An 18,604-nucleotide genomic window follows, 5' to 3' on the forward strand; every position below is an offset into this window, starting at 1 on the left:
ATCCAGAGATGACCAGGGCTAGACAAGCAAGTATTCGTTCACAACAACAATGGGAGGAAAGGCAACAATTTAGACGAGGTGTTGCAGGTCATGGATCACAATACGATGCAAGTGGTAGTTCTGGTGCAGGGGGTAGTGCTCAAAGAATGCCAAAAGGGTCAGGTATTGCTAATGTTTTTCGTTGATCACAATCTGTGCGTGAAACTGGTGGGAGTGGACGTAATTGGATTAAGCCCAATGCTCCTGAAGCAAGGTTGAGGGCAATGGATGTAGAACTCCAAAAGAGCAAGAGTACAAAACAGCGAAAAATCTCCACAATGAATTTACAGAAGCTAAAAGAGAGATTGGGACGGGTAGTGTCCAAGTTTATACTCTATAATTGTATTCCATTCAATGCAGTTGATTCAGAGTATACACAACCCATGCTTGATGTTGCTGCTGAAGTAGGGCCAGGAGTAAAGGGTCCTAGTGCTTATGAAGTTTTTGAAGTATATTTGGGCATGGAGCATGATGAAATGACAGAATGGATAGGATCATTCAAGGGAATTTGGGCAGAGAGAGGTGTATCCATCATGTGTGATGGTTGGAGCAGTCTAACTCGGCAACACATCATCAACTTCTTAGTGTACTGCAATAGAGGTACTATATTTCACAAATCAATTGATGCCTCTAATATTGTTAGTAGGACTGCTGAATATTATTTTGGGTTGTTAGATAAAGTTGTTGATGAAATTGGAGAACAATACGTTGTTCAAGTGGTAACTGATAATGAACCTGCACTGAAAGCAGCCGATAAAAACCTTTTTCTCATTAACATTTTATCGGCTGCTTTCAGTGCAGGTTCATTATCAGTTACCACTTGAATCAGTTCTTATTGGACAGCTTGTTCAGCATATTGTATCGATCTCATGCTAAAAGACATAGCCAATAAGAAAAGTGTAGCAAAGGTGATTGAAGATGGTAAAACCATCACCAATTTCATTTATAATAGTGGATGGGTGTTGGATTTAATGAGAAAATTCACTGGAGGTAGAGAATTGATTCGACCTGCCATCACTCGATTTGCTACAAATTTTATTGCCATTGAGAGTATTGTTGGATATAAACAACAATTGAGAGCTATGTTTAATAGTGATGAGTGGAAGAATTCTAGATGGGGGAAGGCAAAGACTGGGCAGCCTTACAATGTGAAAAAAATTATTTTGGGAAAGAAGTTTTGGCAGAAAGCAACAGAGCTTTGTAAAGTTCATGAGCCCTTAGTCAGAGTATTGAGGTTGGTTGATGGAGATGAGAAGCCAACAATGGGTTTCATATATGAAGCTATAGATAGAGCAAAGTTGGCAATTAAAAGAGATTGTCGCTACTACACCGAGTATTGGAAAATTATTGATACTCGATGGTCTTTTCAATTGCATCAAGATTTGCATGCGGCTGGTAAGTGTTACGATTTCAATTATAAAATGTATATTTATTTACAATTATTAATTGTCTTCTTATTTTTGAAGGATATATTTTAAATCCTCAATTCCAATATGGTGTTACCTCATCCAATGAAATGATAAGAGAAGTGATGGATGGACTTAAAAAAGTAATTACCAGACTGGAGCCTAATATGGATGCTCAAGTGAAAGCAACAAATCAAGTACGTACCAATTATTTAAATTTTAATAGTAATAATCTACTTTTGCAAATGTTACTTGTAATGATTGTCCAAATTGTAGTTGTTGCTGTTTCGAGATAAACAGGAAACTTTTGGTACTCCTTTAGCACAAAGAGCATGGAAACAATCAAATTCAGGTTTTATTTTCAAAATTAAAAATTTACAATATATAAATACTTAAATAATTTTTTATCATATTTTGACTTATGTTTAATGTAATGTAATTTTGTGCAGCTGAGTGGTGGATTATTCATGGCAGTTGTGCTCCTGAACTTCAAAAAATAGCTGTGAAAGTATTAAGTCAAACCACCACATCATCTCACTGTGAACGTAATTGGAGTACTTTTAGTCTCATCCATACGAAGACGAGGAATAGATTGAAATATAAGAAAATCCAAAGATTAGTCTTCATCACCTACAACATGAGATTAAAATTGAGACACGTTAAAAGAAGCAGCCAAGAGGAGATTGATAGGAGTTTTAATCCTATTAACTTGGATTATATATTTGAAGAAGATGATCCAATAAGTCCATGGATAGAAGAAAGGGAAAATCCTTTGCTAGATAGTGTGGATAATTCTGAATGGCTAGATTTGGTCTCAGATGATGATGGTGGTGGTGGCAACGACAGCAATGGCGATGGCGGCGATAGCGGCAATGGTAGCGATGGAAACGATGGTGGTGGCACCCATAGATATCAAGCTCGACGCACTTCTCAAAGCTCAACTCCTACTCCAACTCAAAGTGATAATAGTGGTGGTTTAACACCATCTGATGGAGGAGGTGATGATGGTGATGGTGAAGGCACTTCTCACGGTGACGGTGGTGGTGGCGGCGGCGACAATGGTGGTGATGGCGGTGATGGTACTAGTTTTGGTACAGGAAGTGAAGATTTTATTAGAGGATTTGGATTATGTGATGTTGGGGAACATTATGATATTAGAGAACCTGTTGCACCTTTACCCCAACTACCTAGGAGGTTTCGTGGTAGTGATACACGTAGGGATGAAAGAAGAATAAGAAGTAGAGAACAACAACTTGATTCATCTGATAGTAGTCATAGTTATCCATATCATCCTTACCCATCCTATAGCAGTGATAGCCAGAGCTATCCTTACCCACCTCAACAAAATTATCCTTGGCCCCCTCAACAACGTGGTCCTCCAGGATACGGTTTGCCAAATTATCAACAAACCCAACAAGAGTATGTTGATCCTTTTCAGCCAAGGTATCCATTTTCTCTCCCAATACACGAAACAGAAAGGGATGACATGATGAGCACATTTACTTATATATTTCCTATTGGATTGGGTGAAGGTAATAGTAATCAAGCTCAACAATCTGATTCCCAAGATGCACCACGTCACTCATTTTGGTGGGGTGAAGGTAGCAGCAACAATCAAGCTCAACAATCTGAATCCCAAGATGCACCATGTCACTCATTTTGGTGGTGACATTATGTAATTTTAGTAGTAACATTATGTAAAATGTACTCTCTATTATTTGTGATTTATGCTATGATGTTATGTACTTTGTCAAGTTCTTCCATTAAGAATGTATACTTTTTTAAAACTATTTGAGTTAAAATGCACATATGCTTCCACAAATATAATAATTAAAAATAATTTTATACATCTAAGTCCAATAAAAGAAATTTTTGCCACAATCGTAACATGGATTTATGGCATATAAAGTCATTAATTATTGAAATAAAATGTAAAAAAAATTATTTTATAGTGATTTAAAAATATGAAATATATTGGAACATACTTAAAAATTATGAAAAAATTATCTAAATTTATTTTAAAACCCAATAAATATGATTCTAAAAAAAAAATATGCGTATCGGTAAGTTTTTTGTAAATTGTGCGAAAAATAAAAAAATTCACAGTTCCGGTAACCGCAACCGTTACGCTGCGGCCTTTATACCCCGCAACTGCAACCGCGCCACCGCCACCGTTACGGCGGCCGCAACCGCTTTTCAGAACCTTGGTAAGGATACTTCAACATTTGGTGGGGAGTGGAAAAGACAACTCTCACTTGGTGCAGCCAGGGTCGCCCAAGTAGCAAGTTGAAAATGGCCGGAACATGCAGGACGTGAAACTCAATATCCTATTGAGCTGGTCCAACCTGCACTCTGCTTTGTACTTTTCCCATCACCTCTCTGCTCGTATTGTCATATGCCCGGATCACCTGGGCCATAGGTACAAAATATGTCGGTTTCAGGCCAATACCATAAGTCGTGCGGCATGGACAGACATTAATTGCTGACCCGATGTCGACTAATATGACTGGTACCCATTTTTCTCGGCATTCCACTGATATGTATAAAGGGTTGTTGTGTGCAGAGCCGTTTGGTGGTAGTTCCTTGTCTGAGAAGGTCAAAGTCGGCGCAGCACCTATCAGGAAGACCTGTCCGACTAGCTGTTCAGGAGTAGTTTCGATGGACAATTTGGCTTTATCCATCCCCGATAGTACAACTTGTCTGTGCACTCACGAAGCCATAAGCAGACCCCAGATAGATATATCAGCTTGAATCTTCTTCAACTGCTTTAGTACAGGTCAATCTCCCTTTATTCAGCACTATCACCACCACGGGTTCAAGTTGGAATGTGGATGCGTCCATCATGCACAAATCTGTGCTTTTAGGAATGGACACAGCCAGCTTAGGCAGGTGGGCTAGGGTGATATATATATTGGGGTCATAGGGGACGACCAGTGTATGGATGAGGTTTATATGCTGGGGTAGAGGGACTTGATTATGTGTGGGATAGGATTTGTAGTGACGTATTTTTTAGGAGGTGTTATCAATAAGATCTTGGATCTCATGATGCAGCTTATAGCATTGGTCGGTGCATGACCGTGCTACTGTTGAAAGCACAATATTTGGCCGGGTTGTGTTTCAGGAGGAGGGGATCAGGCAGAGGGCGAGGCTTTAACAGCTTAAGATGCCCATTTTTGATCAACACGCTCATGGCTTTGGATAAGGACATGTGAAGCGGGGTGAAGACCCTTTGGTTTCGGGCTTGATGGCTTAAGGTTTGTGAAGTTGTGTTAGATGTACCGGGAAAGGGGTTGGCAGTCTTGGGTGTGGTGGTAATCATACCCACGTCTGAAGGCCTTGTAGCTGCGCTACCGCTAGTAGTCGCATTGGAACTGCGTGTGAAAGGCCTCTTGGGTTATTCCTTCTCATAATTTATCAACCCCTGTCTCATCGCCTCTTCAATATGCACTCCTATCTCATGGAGATCAGCAAATGTGAACAAGGGTAAGACAATCATCTTCTGTAGTAATTTCCCCTGTAGGTTGCGGACTATCATTCTAATTTGATCTTTTTCGGATGGCCGGGTAGTCATCATCGAAGCCTTGGCCCTCTACCTTGTCACAAAGTCTGAGAAGCCCTCCTTTGGCTCCTGACAAATTGCTTCAAGATCACAGGTGGTGGCCTCGATCTACGTGTTATATGAATATTGTGCAACAAAGGCCTTAGCCATTTCATCCCAGCTCCGTTTCACAGTCTTCTAATTTTGCATACCAGATAGCCGCTATCCCTAACAAGGTTCGGTCGAAAAGCAATAGCTTTTGGAGTCTAAAAAAGACCATTGGCCGCAGAATGTCTGAGAATAGCCGCAAGTGGACCATGGGATCCCCCGAGCCATCAAGGCGGTCTATATGTGGCATCTTGAATCTGTCTGGCAAAGTCACTGCCAAGTCAGTATAGCCATCTTTGATATCAAGGATTGAATTCACACCCTACGCCCGTCGAAAAAGCTTTTCCAACTTGTTGACTTTCAGTGCGGTAGGGTCAACCTTGAATTCAAATGGCACTTCCGTTTGATACACTGGTCCTTTGGAGGCCTGTGGGGGGATCGGATCTACTGGCATGCCCAAATTCTCTTGGACATTAACTGTAATTCCAGGTGCTGGAATCCCCGCTAGAGGTGTATGGGAAGCAAAAGCTGTTGCTTGCTGTGGTTGTGGTTGTTGTTTCTGCAGCCTGTTTATCACTTTAGTTTGTTGGGTTGTAACCTCAGCTTGGCGGGCAACATCTTGTTGCATAGTTTCAATGGTTTGCTGGAGATGATGAATCAGATCCTCCATACCGGCCAGGTACTGAGCCATTTGAATGGACGAATGATCTCTTATTGGCCTGGATGCAGAAGATTGTCCCTGACTGAGTGCATGTGATTGTTGAACTGGTGAATTACACCGAACTCTCCTCTGTCTCGTAACCAGTGGGAGTGAAACAAACACTGGCTGTCCCCTAACAAGATCCCCGGATCTATAAAATCTTCTTACACGGGTCCAGAGTGCTTGGGGGGAACAAAATCGTCCGAAGCAATTGTGAAACACTACCTTGCAAAAGGAAATAAAGCAAAAAAAGAAAAACAAAAATCAGAAACCGCATAGCACCTCTACTCAGATTCTAATCAGTACACTGATGTAATCAAAGCTATAGAATCTTGCTTAATACTGAATTCTACCTCTCAAAAATTGATACCTAGACTTACAATTGATACATACATTTCCGCAGAGTTTTCTCTCTAAAAGCACATATCAAGCAAGTGAGAGTCAAAACACCCCTATGATGGGGTAGGGTTACCCTGTCCTAGTTTCGTCAGGAACTAGGGGTTTCACTACGCAAAACAAGCGGTTTCACGCAATTCCTGCATTCGGGTAAGCAACCTGTCCTAGTTTGGAACAGTCTCTATGGTTTCCGATATGTAACTAGGCCGATTGGTTGAAAAGGGTACCTCAGCAAGACTACCTAATATACCTCTCATACCTAACACCGAAAAGTGAAAGGAGGATCAAACGGTATAGCGGTAGTCCAGATCCAATGGTTGTATTCCCATCGTGGCAAAGCCCACAACCAGTTAGCCTTTTGGCAAACTTTTCCAAGTAAGCCTTCGGCAAACTGTTCAGGAATAGCAGATGGTAAACATAGTGACATAGGCGCACCGATGCAATTGCAATGCAAAGAAACACATAAATGTAGATAAAATGTCATATCATGAGTTCAAGTCAAGTTCTTTAAATCCCCAGCAGAGTCGCCAAAAACTGTAACTCGACTTTTTCGCGCCCCCTTTCGGAAGCTCGGAAAGAAGCCCTACAGTTCGGACTTCTGCGGTTCTAAATCTAATCTCACAAGTGCAATGTGAAATTAATATTCACCTAAGTCTAAATCCGATAAATTTTTATGGAAAATCGATTTTAAATAATGTCAAAATTAGACTGCTTTGCCAGATACAAAGTCGCTACCTAAATATTTTATTTTTGGAGAAATTTAGGAAACCCATGACTCGTGCTAAAGGTCACATGTTTGCCATCACCAAAGTTGCCTTAGCTCAGGAACTTAGGTATGAAAGGAAAAGGTTATGAATTGAGTACCCCCGCTCGTCCGATCGAAGATCGGCCTCTACTAATCATGATATGATATTTTATAAACATTATGTGCTCTTGTTGATTATTAAGCTAGCTTTACTATGTGATGTGCACAATCAAATATAGACTAGTTTGCTCAATTTGAAACAACTCAACTCATGTTTATTTGTGAAAATGGTTTAAATTTGCCACCTCAAGTGGGCTTAAAGATTGCGAATTTGCCACCAAACATAGTGGGTTTAAAACATGATTTGCCACTCAACAAAGTGAGCTTAAAACACACATTCGTTGAATCATTCCAATTCAAACAACAAGCCTTCATCCGCAAGCAGTCAAGCAGTTTAGCATTTAAGCACATAGCATTATGGCAAGCGTGCTAATCATGGCAACATTCACACTTATGCAAATATGCTAAAGCATAAAAACTCACCTAGTACACAAAGCTAATAAGATATGAGTTAGAAAATAATGCATGATTCCTAACCATACAAGATATCTAATGCAACACATGCAATATGCAATTAATAGGCTTGGCTACTAATATAGCATATAAAGCAATTTAACTAACATGTGATTAAACACGTATTCAAATAAGATATTGAAATGACAATGCAGTTTGAATGATAAGTCGAACCTCGGTGCATGCAAGACAGGATGAATGGATGCAAGCATGCGATATGCTAATTAAAACATGTCCCTAATCTAACCATCAAAAGCGATTAAAATAAAAGGAAGAAAGACATGGGGTTGGAAGACATATATGCACGCACGCACACTTATTACAACATTACGCCCTCGCGAAGGAGAGTCCAAATGAATAGAAGCTAACTAGCTAACTACGCTAATTAAGCTAACTAATTATTACAAAATTTGAATTAATTAACTCGCTATATTAGCTAACTAATTATTACAAACCGAATTAATTAACTATTCTAGTTAACTAATTACAAAACAAAATTGAATGACTAGTTAAACTAACTAATTATTTACAACACTTAATTAGTTACAACTAATTAATTACAACACATTTGATCTATTGCTAATTAAACTAATTAGCTAATCCCGGGAAGTGAGGAAGGCCCATGCATGCTTGGTTTCCACCCGAAAAGCCTTGCTGTTGAATGCCTCTGTTTGCACATTGAACACCAACAATTCTGCCCACTTTCAGAACACCTCTGCTCCACCTTACTAACACACTGTGCAAATTTCACTGATGGCCGACAAGGGGCCGGTCGACTACCACTGGTGGCCGGTCGGCCACTGTTGACATGGACTTCCTTGCTGCAACAGAGAGCAAACAGAGCAAAACAGTGTATTTCTCAAGGGTTGTTTGCACACTTTGCCTCTCCTTTTCATGGGAAAGTTAAAGGAGGGACAATTTGGTTCATAAACCATCAATCAAGCAATTTCAGTGCATGATGGCTTGTGTAAACAATTGTGTAAGTTCAATAAATGCAACATAAGACCAAAATGTCCATCACCCTATCATGCATGATCAAGGGCAACGGAGACCAAGGAAAGTGGCACATTATTGCTTGTATGTACAAAGATTTTATTGAGCGGAGGGAAAAAAATTTACTTACTTTCCTATATTATTTTTTTCTCTCTTACCAAGTCAACCATTACCGATGAGGGTTTGAATCCCCTCTTGCTTGCACAGTTCATTGGCGTAGAGGTGGCCTCTGAATCTTGAGTTTACCATCCTAAGGTGGGTCCAAAGGGCCCCTGCCTAGGACGCATTCTTAGTCATTAAAAAAAGATCAACCAAAGAAAAAATATTTTTTTTAAATAAAAATAAAAATTCCCTCCTCTTCCCTTCTTTTTCCTCCTACCAAATATACCACCACCTCTATAAATGTTGCTAACATCATTATTGAGAAGCTTTCCCATACAAGTCAAATGGGTTCTTTAATGGAGCAAAGCAATATATAGTGATTTAGATAAAATGGAAAAGCATAAATGGTGGTAAAGAGTATGCTGAGAACTAAAATTTTACCAGAGTTTTGAGGCAATCCCAGTCATCAACAAGAGGCTGCCCTGCCGGGCCTCACAATTTGAAGCATCTCTGGACCCTTTTCAATTCCAAACAAAAGCTTTCCGATCATTTTCATGCTATTGTCTATGTGCATTCCATGTGACACAGCTGTAGACACCCCATTTTTGACCGACCTTAAGACTCAGACGTCACCGATTGAGCACTTGGTGATGTTGCATATTGTGCTCGTTCTGAGGTTGCGGAGTCTCAGCTGCGAGCCTTGCCTCCGGACTTCCGAACTCTTTCGTGCCTTGTCTTGGTTTGCGAACCAGGCTCTGTTTTCTCTATTTTCTCTTCCCGAAGGGAGAGAGAGGTCTCGTAGATCATCTCTTAATGGCCGTAGGCTACGTTTTGTGGTCGTAGGCCATTTTTTCCATTTGGAGCCCGGTTTCCGATTTTTCGGAGCCGACGACCGTGTGCCTCTGTTCGGGACCGCCTAACCAACTCCGTTTGCTCCGATTTTTGGCATACACCTTATTTCCTCCCTTTTGAGGAACACTGTGGCTCGAGAGACCAACTTCGTGGTTAAACGCCACCTTCGGTGCTTAACAACCCATTTTCGGGGCCCCGGGCCGCGCATTTCGGTCCCCGAACCTCCGTTTTGCATCCGTTTTGGTTCATTTTTGGTGGAGGCCTTATTTCCATTGTTAGGAAGCTTGTAGGAGGGTGGGAGGCCAGCAATTGTTCTGAAAAGCCAGCTTTATTTCTTCATCGCTCTCCGTCGCCCGTTTTCCTCACTAAAAAGCTAATGTTGACCACCCCGGGCCCACTTTCTTTAGCCCTAAACCCCATATTTGTGTTGTACACACCTGGGAGGCCACCAGTATGAATAGGCCGGCCAGTAATTATCTCTGACCCTTTTGAACCCCTCTAAAAAGTTGGCTTTTCTCTCTCCTGGTTCACATTTTTTGGGTTTTGACCACATATTTGTGTTGTGCACACATGGGAGGCCACCTTTTTGGGGTGGCCGGCCAACAATTTGCATTGACCCTTTTGACCCCTGGCCGGCCGGCCACCGGAACCTTTTGAACCTGGCCGGCCAAAATTCCCTCTCCAAATGCCTTCTAACTGTACCCTCTGTTTCCCCCTAGATTTTGTATCCGGGGGGCTGCCTTTTGGAGGGGAAACTTGAATTGGTTTTTCCCCCCCTTTCCTTGGCCTCTCTCCCCCTATAAAACCAGCACCCCAGCTCCATTTTGAAGGGTTAGAAAATCAGCTAAGGCACCATTGATACATACACTCCCTATCTCTCTCATTCAACCCTCAAAACCCTAAGAGTCTTGCACCATTTGCACTATAACCCATAGCACCACACCTCCACACTCCATTCCAGCAACTTGGAGGCCATTTGCAGAGGTTGGAAGCTCAGAAATTTGATCCAAAAGCTGCTGGTTCACTGCTCTTCAAGGGTAAACACACATTGCCCTTAAACTTGTATTCTTTTGCTTCATTTATAAGCCTTATTTGCAAGTATTTTTGGGCTTCGACCTGAACTGTAAATAGTCATATTTTGAGCTCCTTTTTATGTTTGATCAAGGACTTTTTGCTGTTTGAGGTCTTCTCCTCACCCTTTGTGTTTAATTTTTCTTTTAGGCCCATTTTTGCATGGTATTTTAGGCTTATTTGTGAGCTGTTTTGGACTTTTTCATAAACTGTAAAATGTCTTGTTTTGAGCCCCTCTTCAACTTTGTTGAAGGGCTCCCCTCTGTTTGAGGCCGGCTGCTACCACTTGTCTCTTTATCCCTATCTTAGGCCTTTTTCTTGCATGTTGTTTTAACCTCACTTGTGTTTATTTTCGAGACTTGGTATAAACTGTAAAGTGCTTCATTTTGAGCCCCTCTTCAACTTTGTTGAAGGGCTCTTCACTGTTTGGGGCCAGCTGCTGTCCCTTGTCTCTATTCTCTCTTTTAGGGCCATTTTTGCATAATAGATTAGCCCTATTTATGTTCATTTTTGAGATTTGTTATAAACTGGAAAAAAGCTTGTTTTGACATCATCTTCATGTTTTATTAAGGGAATTTTCTTATTTGAGGTCTCATGCTTCCTTTTATGCTTGATTGTCCCTTGTTTTGAGCCTTACACCTAAGCTCTTGTTGCATGCTTTGTTTGGCCTTCTAGCCACTGAAATCCAGTGGATTTTCAGTGGCTAGCACACTGTTTTGAGCCTCCAAATCAGAGGGGGGTGACCCCCTCTCTCCTTGACTTGTTTGGTGGTCATTTTGGCCTTCCAAAGAGACCCTATCTTGCATGCTTCGAAGTCACTTTCCAGGGTCAATTTGGTGAGTTTTAGGACTACCATATTTGATTTTCATAGTTGTTTATGCCAAGCTAAGTGTCCACCTTGTATGTGCTTAATAATCCGTTGCATGGCCCTCTAAAGGAGCTCATCATTTTTGCATGTGTTGGCTTTATTTCAGTAGTTATTTGGGCCTATTTTCACATGTTTTGTTCACTGATTTTTGCCGGTTTGGTGGAATTACATTTGCTTCATATACTTTCCATGTAAACCATGTTTGCTAGTCAAGATTGCATGCTATTTTTGTCCACCATGCTAGCGTCTTTTGGCCATGCTTTGAACTAGAAATGTTCATGTTTTGGGACTGCCTTGGCTCTGTCTTTGTACTTCATGATCAAATAATGCATGCTTTGTATAGCTATAAGTCATTCCATGTGCCTAGTTTCGAGTTTCGGGGTTCATCTCATGCATCGGGTGCCATTTTTCCATGTTTCGGGGTTGTTTAGCATCATATTTCAGTGCTGGAATTACATGCTTGTATGCCATATTTCATGCCTTGCCATGCCTTGTTAGAGTTGCATACTATGCCTTAGGTTCGGTCCTCGATTTGCGTGCATGCGTGCACGCATTTCGAGAGTCTCATTTTCATCTACTGGCTATTGATGTGAGTGTGACTGAGGTCCACTCATGTTAGTGTAAGTCCATTATGCATTGTGTATGCCATTTCATTTCATAGCATTGCGTATGCAAGGTTGTATGTTAGAGCATTGTGTATGCCTCGTTACACCGTGCATTGTGTGTGCCATTTCATAGCATTGCGTATGCTAGGTTGCATGTTAGGATTGCATTCATGCATGTCATGCATATTGCATTGTGCTTGGGATAGGAGTTAGCCCAAGCACGGGAAACGAGGGACGTTTCGTACTCCGAGTGACGGAACGTGTCTCAATTCCCGGTCGCCGACACTCCGGATTATCCATGATGGAGTCTAGGCCTTGTTGTGTCCATATGTGCATTCATTTCATATTGAGTCATGCAATTCGACTTCTCGGCCATCATGCATCGAGATGCGTGATTGGTGGCACGAGGATCGAGGACCATACTCCCTGAAGAGTAGTCATGCATACATATGTGAAAATACTTTGCCATGCCCCTTTGTTGCTCTCTGTTGCAGCAAATCAGAAATCAGTAACCTTCCGGAGCCTGGCACGCATCCCAAGAATAATTGCAAACAGAGGCAAACCGGGGCATCGCAAGGGATTCTCCGCACAAGGCAACCCGAGCATGCATTATTCATCATTTGGAACAGAGCTGAGGCGGTCCATGGATTTGCGTGCCAATTTACTGCTTTCCTAGATTAATTTGTTAATTAATTAGGATTCTGTATTTATTCGGGACTGTATTATTTATTCATTTGGGACTGTATTATTTATTCGGACTCTCTGCGCAAGGGCAATGTTGTAATAAGTGTGCGTGTGTGTGATATATGTCTTCCAACCCCACATCTTTCTCCCTTTTATTTATCAGCTTATGATGGTTAGATTAGGGCATGTTTCAATTAGCATACAATATGATAGCATGTTTGCATTCATTCATCCGTCTTGTATGCACCGGGCTCGGCGCATCATACTAACTGCATTTGTATCTCAATTCCAAGTTGAATACATATTAGTTGTAGCATTTCACATGCCATCTTTAGAATAGCCGAGCCTATCTTAGTTGCATTTTGCATGTGTTGCATTAGGCATTTCTGTATAGTTAGGATCATGCATGGATTTCTAACATAGCTTTTGTTTTGGCTTGGAGTACTCGGTAAGTGTTTATGCTTTAGCATCCTTGCATGTGTGTGAGTGACTGCCATGATAGCATGCTTACCATGAGGTTATATGCTTATGTGATATAACTGCCTGAATGCCTGTGGGTGAAGGTTGGGTTGGATTGGAACAATTCATCAATTGTGAGTTTTAAGCCCACTAGATAGTGGCAAATCATCTTATTTTCTAAGCCCACCTGAGAGTGGCAAATCTACATTTTAGCCTACTTGCGAGTAGCAAACCGTTTTCAAAACAAACATGAGATGTTTCGTTCCAATTCAGGCGATCCAGTCTATATTTGTATGCTGTGCGCATCACATAGTAAATCTAGGCTAATAACCGGAATAAGAACGCATAATGTTTTCAAAACTAGATATCATGGTTAGTAGAGGCCGATCTTTGATCGGGCGAGCGGGGGTGCTCACGAAGTGACCTTCCCCAATCGTACCCAAGTTCTCGAGCCGAGACGACTTTGGTGATGACAGATACGTGGCCTTAGGCAACGAGTCAGGGTTTCTTAAATTTCTCAAAAATAAAATATTTAGGTGACGACTCTGTATCTGGCAAAGCAGTCCATGTTTGGCACTTCTTTCAAAAAAATCTGTTTTCTCAAAACGATTTGCCGGATTTGAACTCTTTGGTTCAGATTAAGAACCGTGACAATTTGAGTCCGAACTGTAGTGAACCCCAAATGAAGAGAACGGGACTCATTCCTCCCGGGGCGTTCGAGGACGTCTACAACAGTCTCGACAAGCTCCTTCTGAGCTTTAAGTTTCCTGGTAGAGCCTTCTGGAGCCTTTTGGAACTGTCTACATTCACTATAAGAAAATACATATTTGGTGACTAAAATTGGAGACCAAAACAAATTTAGTCGCCAAAAATATACCTTTTGACGACTAAAAAAAAAATTAGTCGCCAAAGGTTCACAATTCAACTACTGTTTGAATTTAGTCGAGATATATTGTCTTTTTGGCGACTAAAACAAAATTTAGTCGCTAAATATATAGTAATCGGCTACTAAATAATAATTAGTCACCAAAAGTTTATATTTTACGCTACTAATTGTAGGTTTAGTCACTGATTAAGGTTAATTGCCGACAAAAATTTAGTTTAGTCGCCAAATATTATAGACATTTTGTACACCTTTTGGTGACAAAAAAATTTAGTAGCTGTATATTTAATTTTTGCCGACGAAAAAAAAATTAGTAGCCAAATGATACTTTTGGCTACCAATATATTAGTCGCTATTAATTAATCATCGGCTGCAAAGCTGTTTTGGTCATTATTTAGCATTATTTGGCGACAAAAAAATAATTTAGTCGCTAAAGGTTGAATTTTTCTTTTAAAGAGGGAAAGCAATTGAATTTGGCGCCCGATATATGTACACTGTATGTTTCGTCTCTCACACATACGAATACACCGTTCTGTCTCAAACACTTTTTGATCTCACCAAACCTCACCCCCTCTCACCACGGACGCTCGCCACCGTCGCGCATCGCCACCTGCAAATCATCAGCGCCACTTAATCACAGGTATTTTTCTCCCGCTCTGTTGCTCTCGATCTCTCCCTCTTTGTCGCTCTCAGTCTCAATCCCTCTTTGTCGCTCTCGGTCTCTCCCTCTCTGTCGCTCTCAGTCTCAATCCCTCTTTGTCGATCTCGCTCTCTCTCCCTCTCTGTCCATCTCGGTCTCTCTCTCTCTCTCTCTCCCTTCCTCTATTTCCCCATTTCTCACACGTAGCTCTAGGGTTTAATATGATTTTTGTTGTTTGATTTTATGTTGATTTCTTAACTCAAAATCCAGATTTTTGTGTTCATTTTGTGTTGATTTCCTACACTTGCTATAGGGTTTGTGTTAATTTCTAGACAGAAATCCCAAATCCTATAGATCCCGTTAAGAAGATGCTTGGGGAGGTCCAGTTTTTGCATCTTGTGGTGTCCATAAAATTGTTCATGTTTTGCCTTTATTTTTCCTAATTTTTTCTCTATAGACCCCAAAAGTGTATTGGTAGTTTTCTTCCTTGTAGATGGATTGCGCAAAAAGAGTGGTTCTCACTCAAATTCGTTGTTTATATCTTGAAAGTTACCTTGTACATTCTGTTTGAGTTGGCAATTGGAAAGGTGGACAGAAAGTTCTATTTGTAAGAAAAAAAATGATATATTTTTTTCACTGACTTGCTATATTATCTGATAAAGGCTTTTATGCTTTGACCTTTTGAATTTTTTGTGGACTGCAATTGACTGCATAACCTGCGGCTCCTTATAGCAGACCCACATAAACCCATTTTTTTTTTTGTTTATTCTCTGTTTAATTTGCTTTTGAAGTTGTGGCACCTGTTGTCAAATTAGTTGTGCATTTAATGATGGCTGTAGTCACTCAGATTTATTTCTTATGGGTATAGGTTTAATGTTATGAAAGTATTTATGCTATTTTACTTCTTCCTTTTGTTGGCAGATCCATTTTCTATCACAACTGCAATGGTAAATAAAACAATTGGGAACTCTTTGCTTGGCCAATATAAACGATGGCAACCCAAAGTGAGATTTTTATTATTATTTGTGTAGAAATTTAATATCATTGTTGGAATGACTTATTCTTCATGACATGTAAGTAGGCACATTATGAGCTTCAAATTGATCCAACAGTGGGTGAAGTGAAGAGTTTTGTTATATCTCTCGTATTTTTCTTCCTGTCTTTCTCTTGTTCTTAGGCTAGTGGGTTGGGTGAAAATGAAGTGGGTGTGTCTTCTCCCATGAATTTGTGCCTGCGATTCCAATCTTGATTCCCCATGAAAACATGAGTTCCCAAAATTTTTATTACTTTATTGACCTTATTTTTTTGTTTTGTTTTTGGTTAGCTCCAAGAGTGTAATTTGAGTGGTCCATCTTCATCTTCCATGAAGGACTGCATTCTTCTTGCAGCATGTGAAGCACATGAAAGTCTTCCTCAACCTGCTGGTTTGCCTGCAGATGTGTTCACTTCCTGTCTCACAACGCCAATTAAGGTGGCATTGAGTTGGTATGTGCCATTTCCTTGATATGGAATGGTCTATCAAAATAAACAAAATCTTATGATTCACAATGCAATTCACAATAGGTGAATCTATTTTGGGATAGAATCAATTTTGAATCACATGATTAAAAAGTTGACTTGTGTTTTATGATCTATATAATTCTTGAAACTACCAAGTCCGACATATTTAGACTCTTTGTTTATCTCTTTTTTTCTTTTGGTGAAAATGTGAGAATACAAAATACACTGTTATTGGGAGCACTATAGCAAGCAAAAAAAATGGATTTGGGTTTTTACCATTGACAAAATTCAGTATACATTTTGTGAAGTATTGGAGGCCCCCCTTCTTTTTAATGTGCAGTCAGCTGGGACTTTGTCAATTAATAGTGGTAAGTGCTGGTTCTTTGCTCTTATTGGAAGTATCACCTACAGGACTTGATCAGTTTGTTGGAACTTCATTGATGTTCATATTTCATTGTTGGAACTTCATTGTCGGAACTTTTTCATAACATATTAATTTTCCCCCTAAAGATACAAGATCAATTAATGCCCATAAATTTTTTATTTGAAGAATTCCATGGACACAGGACATACTTTATTATACAAATAATGTTATAGTTAGCAACTCGGCTACATCCACGCAAATTATTGTCTCCCGAGTACTCTGAATGATGTGGCTAGAGAAGGATGAAGCTAAATCCCACTTGCTCCAAAAGGTGAAATCCCAACCTATAAATATTCTTGTTTGAGTTTTTTTTTTTTTCTTTTTTTATTTTTATGTTTTTATGACTGTTTGAGTATGTTTGAGTATTTTCTGAAGCAATGTTTACCTAGGTATAGGTGTAAAATCATTGTTTAAAATAGGGTATGTATGAAGCTTTTCTTTGTTTAATTTTTAAACATTTTTCTTTCAACCTTTCTGGAACAGAGTTTGAGAAATTGCTTTGTTAGCTTTTTTACATACTATATTTTAAGCATTTTTGGAACAAAAGTGAAAAAAGTGCTGCTTGTCTTGTAAAGAAACCACTGCTTCTTATTTTTGTTGATTTTCTTCTTCATTTTCTTCTTTATTTGCTTATGATTAGCTTCTCTATTTTTTCCCACTATACTCTATTCTTCTCTGTTTTTTTCAGACATGTTACCATACAGGTGAAATATAGAATATATCTATCTGTGAAAGTGGTGGGAAACTTTCCTTCCACTGTAATTTTTTTTAATGGACATACACAGGTGAAATGTCCAATTTCATTGATCCCTTTACTTTTTTGTATTAACTATTTTTGAGACATTTGCCTAAGTTGTTTTGGCCCTCCTATTTTAGGCAGCCCTAGCACATGGAATGGGCCCAAGTTGATGTTTGCCATGTTACTCTTTATATTTGTGAAAGCTTGTTTCTATATAATAAATCCAGGAAATGCTTATTGACTATTTGTAGATGGACCTTTTCCACCTTATTAGGCTTGGTGATCATCATACCATGATATCTCATCCAGTAATTTCACTGATCAGTACCAAATCATGGTTTTGTTTTTCAAGAGCAAGTTTGAAACAGAGGCAATGTTTAGCATGGGTTCACTTACTCTTTTGCACTGAAGTAAAGGGAAGAGCGGAATTTTATTGTCAATATATATATATTGGAGATATAATTTTGATGAGTCAGTCAGGAGTTTGTTGGACCAATTGATGCTTTAACAACTTTAGCATAGGGTATATTGAATACAATTTTGATAAAATACAACATCACTTATTTCTTATGTCATATATGAGCATGAAAATTTTAATTTTGGATGAAAGTTGTAACCAATTTTTACATCTCATCTTCATGTAAATTCATTATGAAGTTCTTGACATTCTTAAGTTTCAACAAATTTGACCAGTGACAAAGAAATGTGGATTTTGGAACCTCATTCTATTTTGCTGGTTTATGAGACAATTTTTTTTAAGAGATGTGGACATGTAAACATTGATACTTGTAAATGAATACTTCATTATCCTTTCAGGAAAGTCTAATCATGTTGTTTGTTTGCTATTGCAATTTTTCTTGACAAAGCACTGAAGGAACTGGAGGTTAGGTGACCATGAGTTTTTGCTAGTTTGGGTGACCCTGAGTTTCTTGACAAGGTACTATGAATCATTTGCCTTTCACTTCCCTTTCAAATTCTAATGGTTTGTTTTGCAGGCCATTGATTTAGGTGAACCATACCATGCACTTCATTTACAATAACATGTTGTCTATTTGATTACAATAATTTGCAAAGTATAATATATCAGAATTATTAAATTTATAATTGTTATAATTTGAAATGTCAATTTTATTGAATAAGTGCTAATGGTTTTTTTTTTTTTTAACTGATTGCTTTTGCATGGGCTATTGTGGATATTTATTTTTGTGTAGGAAGAGCATTTGTTTTGTATATGAAAGTCATTTATTTTTGTACAATTCTTTGTTTTGGAAATCCATTG

At 39.4% G+C, this 18,604-nt stretch overlaps 2 protein-coding genes across 20 annotated transcripts in view; both read left to right on the forward strand.

Moving 5' to 3' along the window:
- Window positions 1-16,449, forward strand: part of LOC114290915 (F-box protein At5g07610) — a 41,280-nt gene extending 24,831 nt beyond the window's left edge. For 4 of the 18 annotated variants that reach the window (XR_014349550.1, XM_082903336.1, XM_082903337.1 and 1 more), the window contains 3 exons: window positions 15,584-15,666; window positions 15,744-15,806; window positions 15,987-16,449. Coding sequence is in view for 6 of the 18 variants with exons in the window: in XM_082903336.1 (XP_082759462.1) it covers window positions 15,584-15,666; window positions 15,744-15,806; window positions 15,987-16,166 (326 nt within the window). In the remaining 12 variants the exon portion in view is untranslated. The other 14 variants (XR_014349548.1, XM_082903338.1, XM_082903339.1 and 11 more) reach the window with 9 other exon arrangements.
- On the forward strand, window positions 50-3,199 carry LOC114290934 (uncharacterized). Of its 2 annotated transcripts, XM_082903335.1 has the most exons (5): window positions 878-1,434; window positions 1,506-1,642; window positions 1,722-1,797; window positions 1,895-2,888; window positions 2,978-3,199. In XM_082903335.1, the coding sequence occupies exons 1-5, from the start codon at window positions 909-911 to the stop codon at window positions 2,979-2,981; spliced, it is 1,737 nt and encodes a 578-aa protein (XP_082759461.1). In that variant the 5' UTR covers window positions 878-908; the 3' UTR covers window positions 2,982-3,199. The 2 variants fall into 2 exon arrangements, with proteins under 2 accessions (XP_028090752.2, XP_082759461.1); XM_028234951.2 differs by having other exon boundaries at window positions 50-1,434; window positions 1,895-3,199.
- Window positions 16,450-18,604: the final 2,155 nt, after the last annotated feature.

The sequence above is a fragment of the Camellia sinensis genome, chromosome 13 (genome assembly GCF_055761805.1).
Source record: "Camellia sinensis isolate YWXY chromosome 13, ASM5576180v1, whole genome shotgun sequence".
Lineage (NCBI taxonomy): Eukaryota > Viridiplantae > Streptophyta > Magnoliopsida > Ericales > Theaceae > Camellia > Camellia sinensis.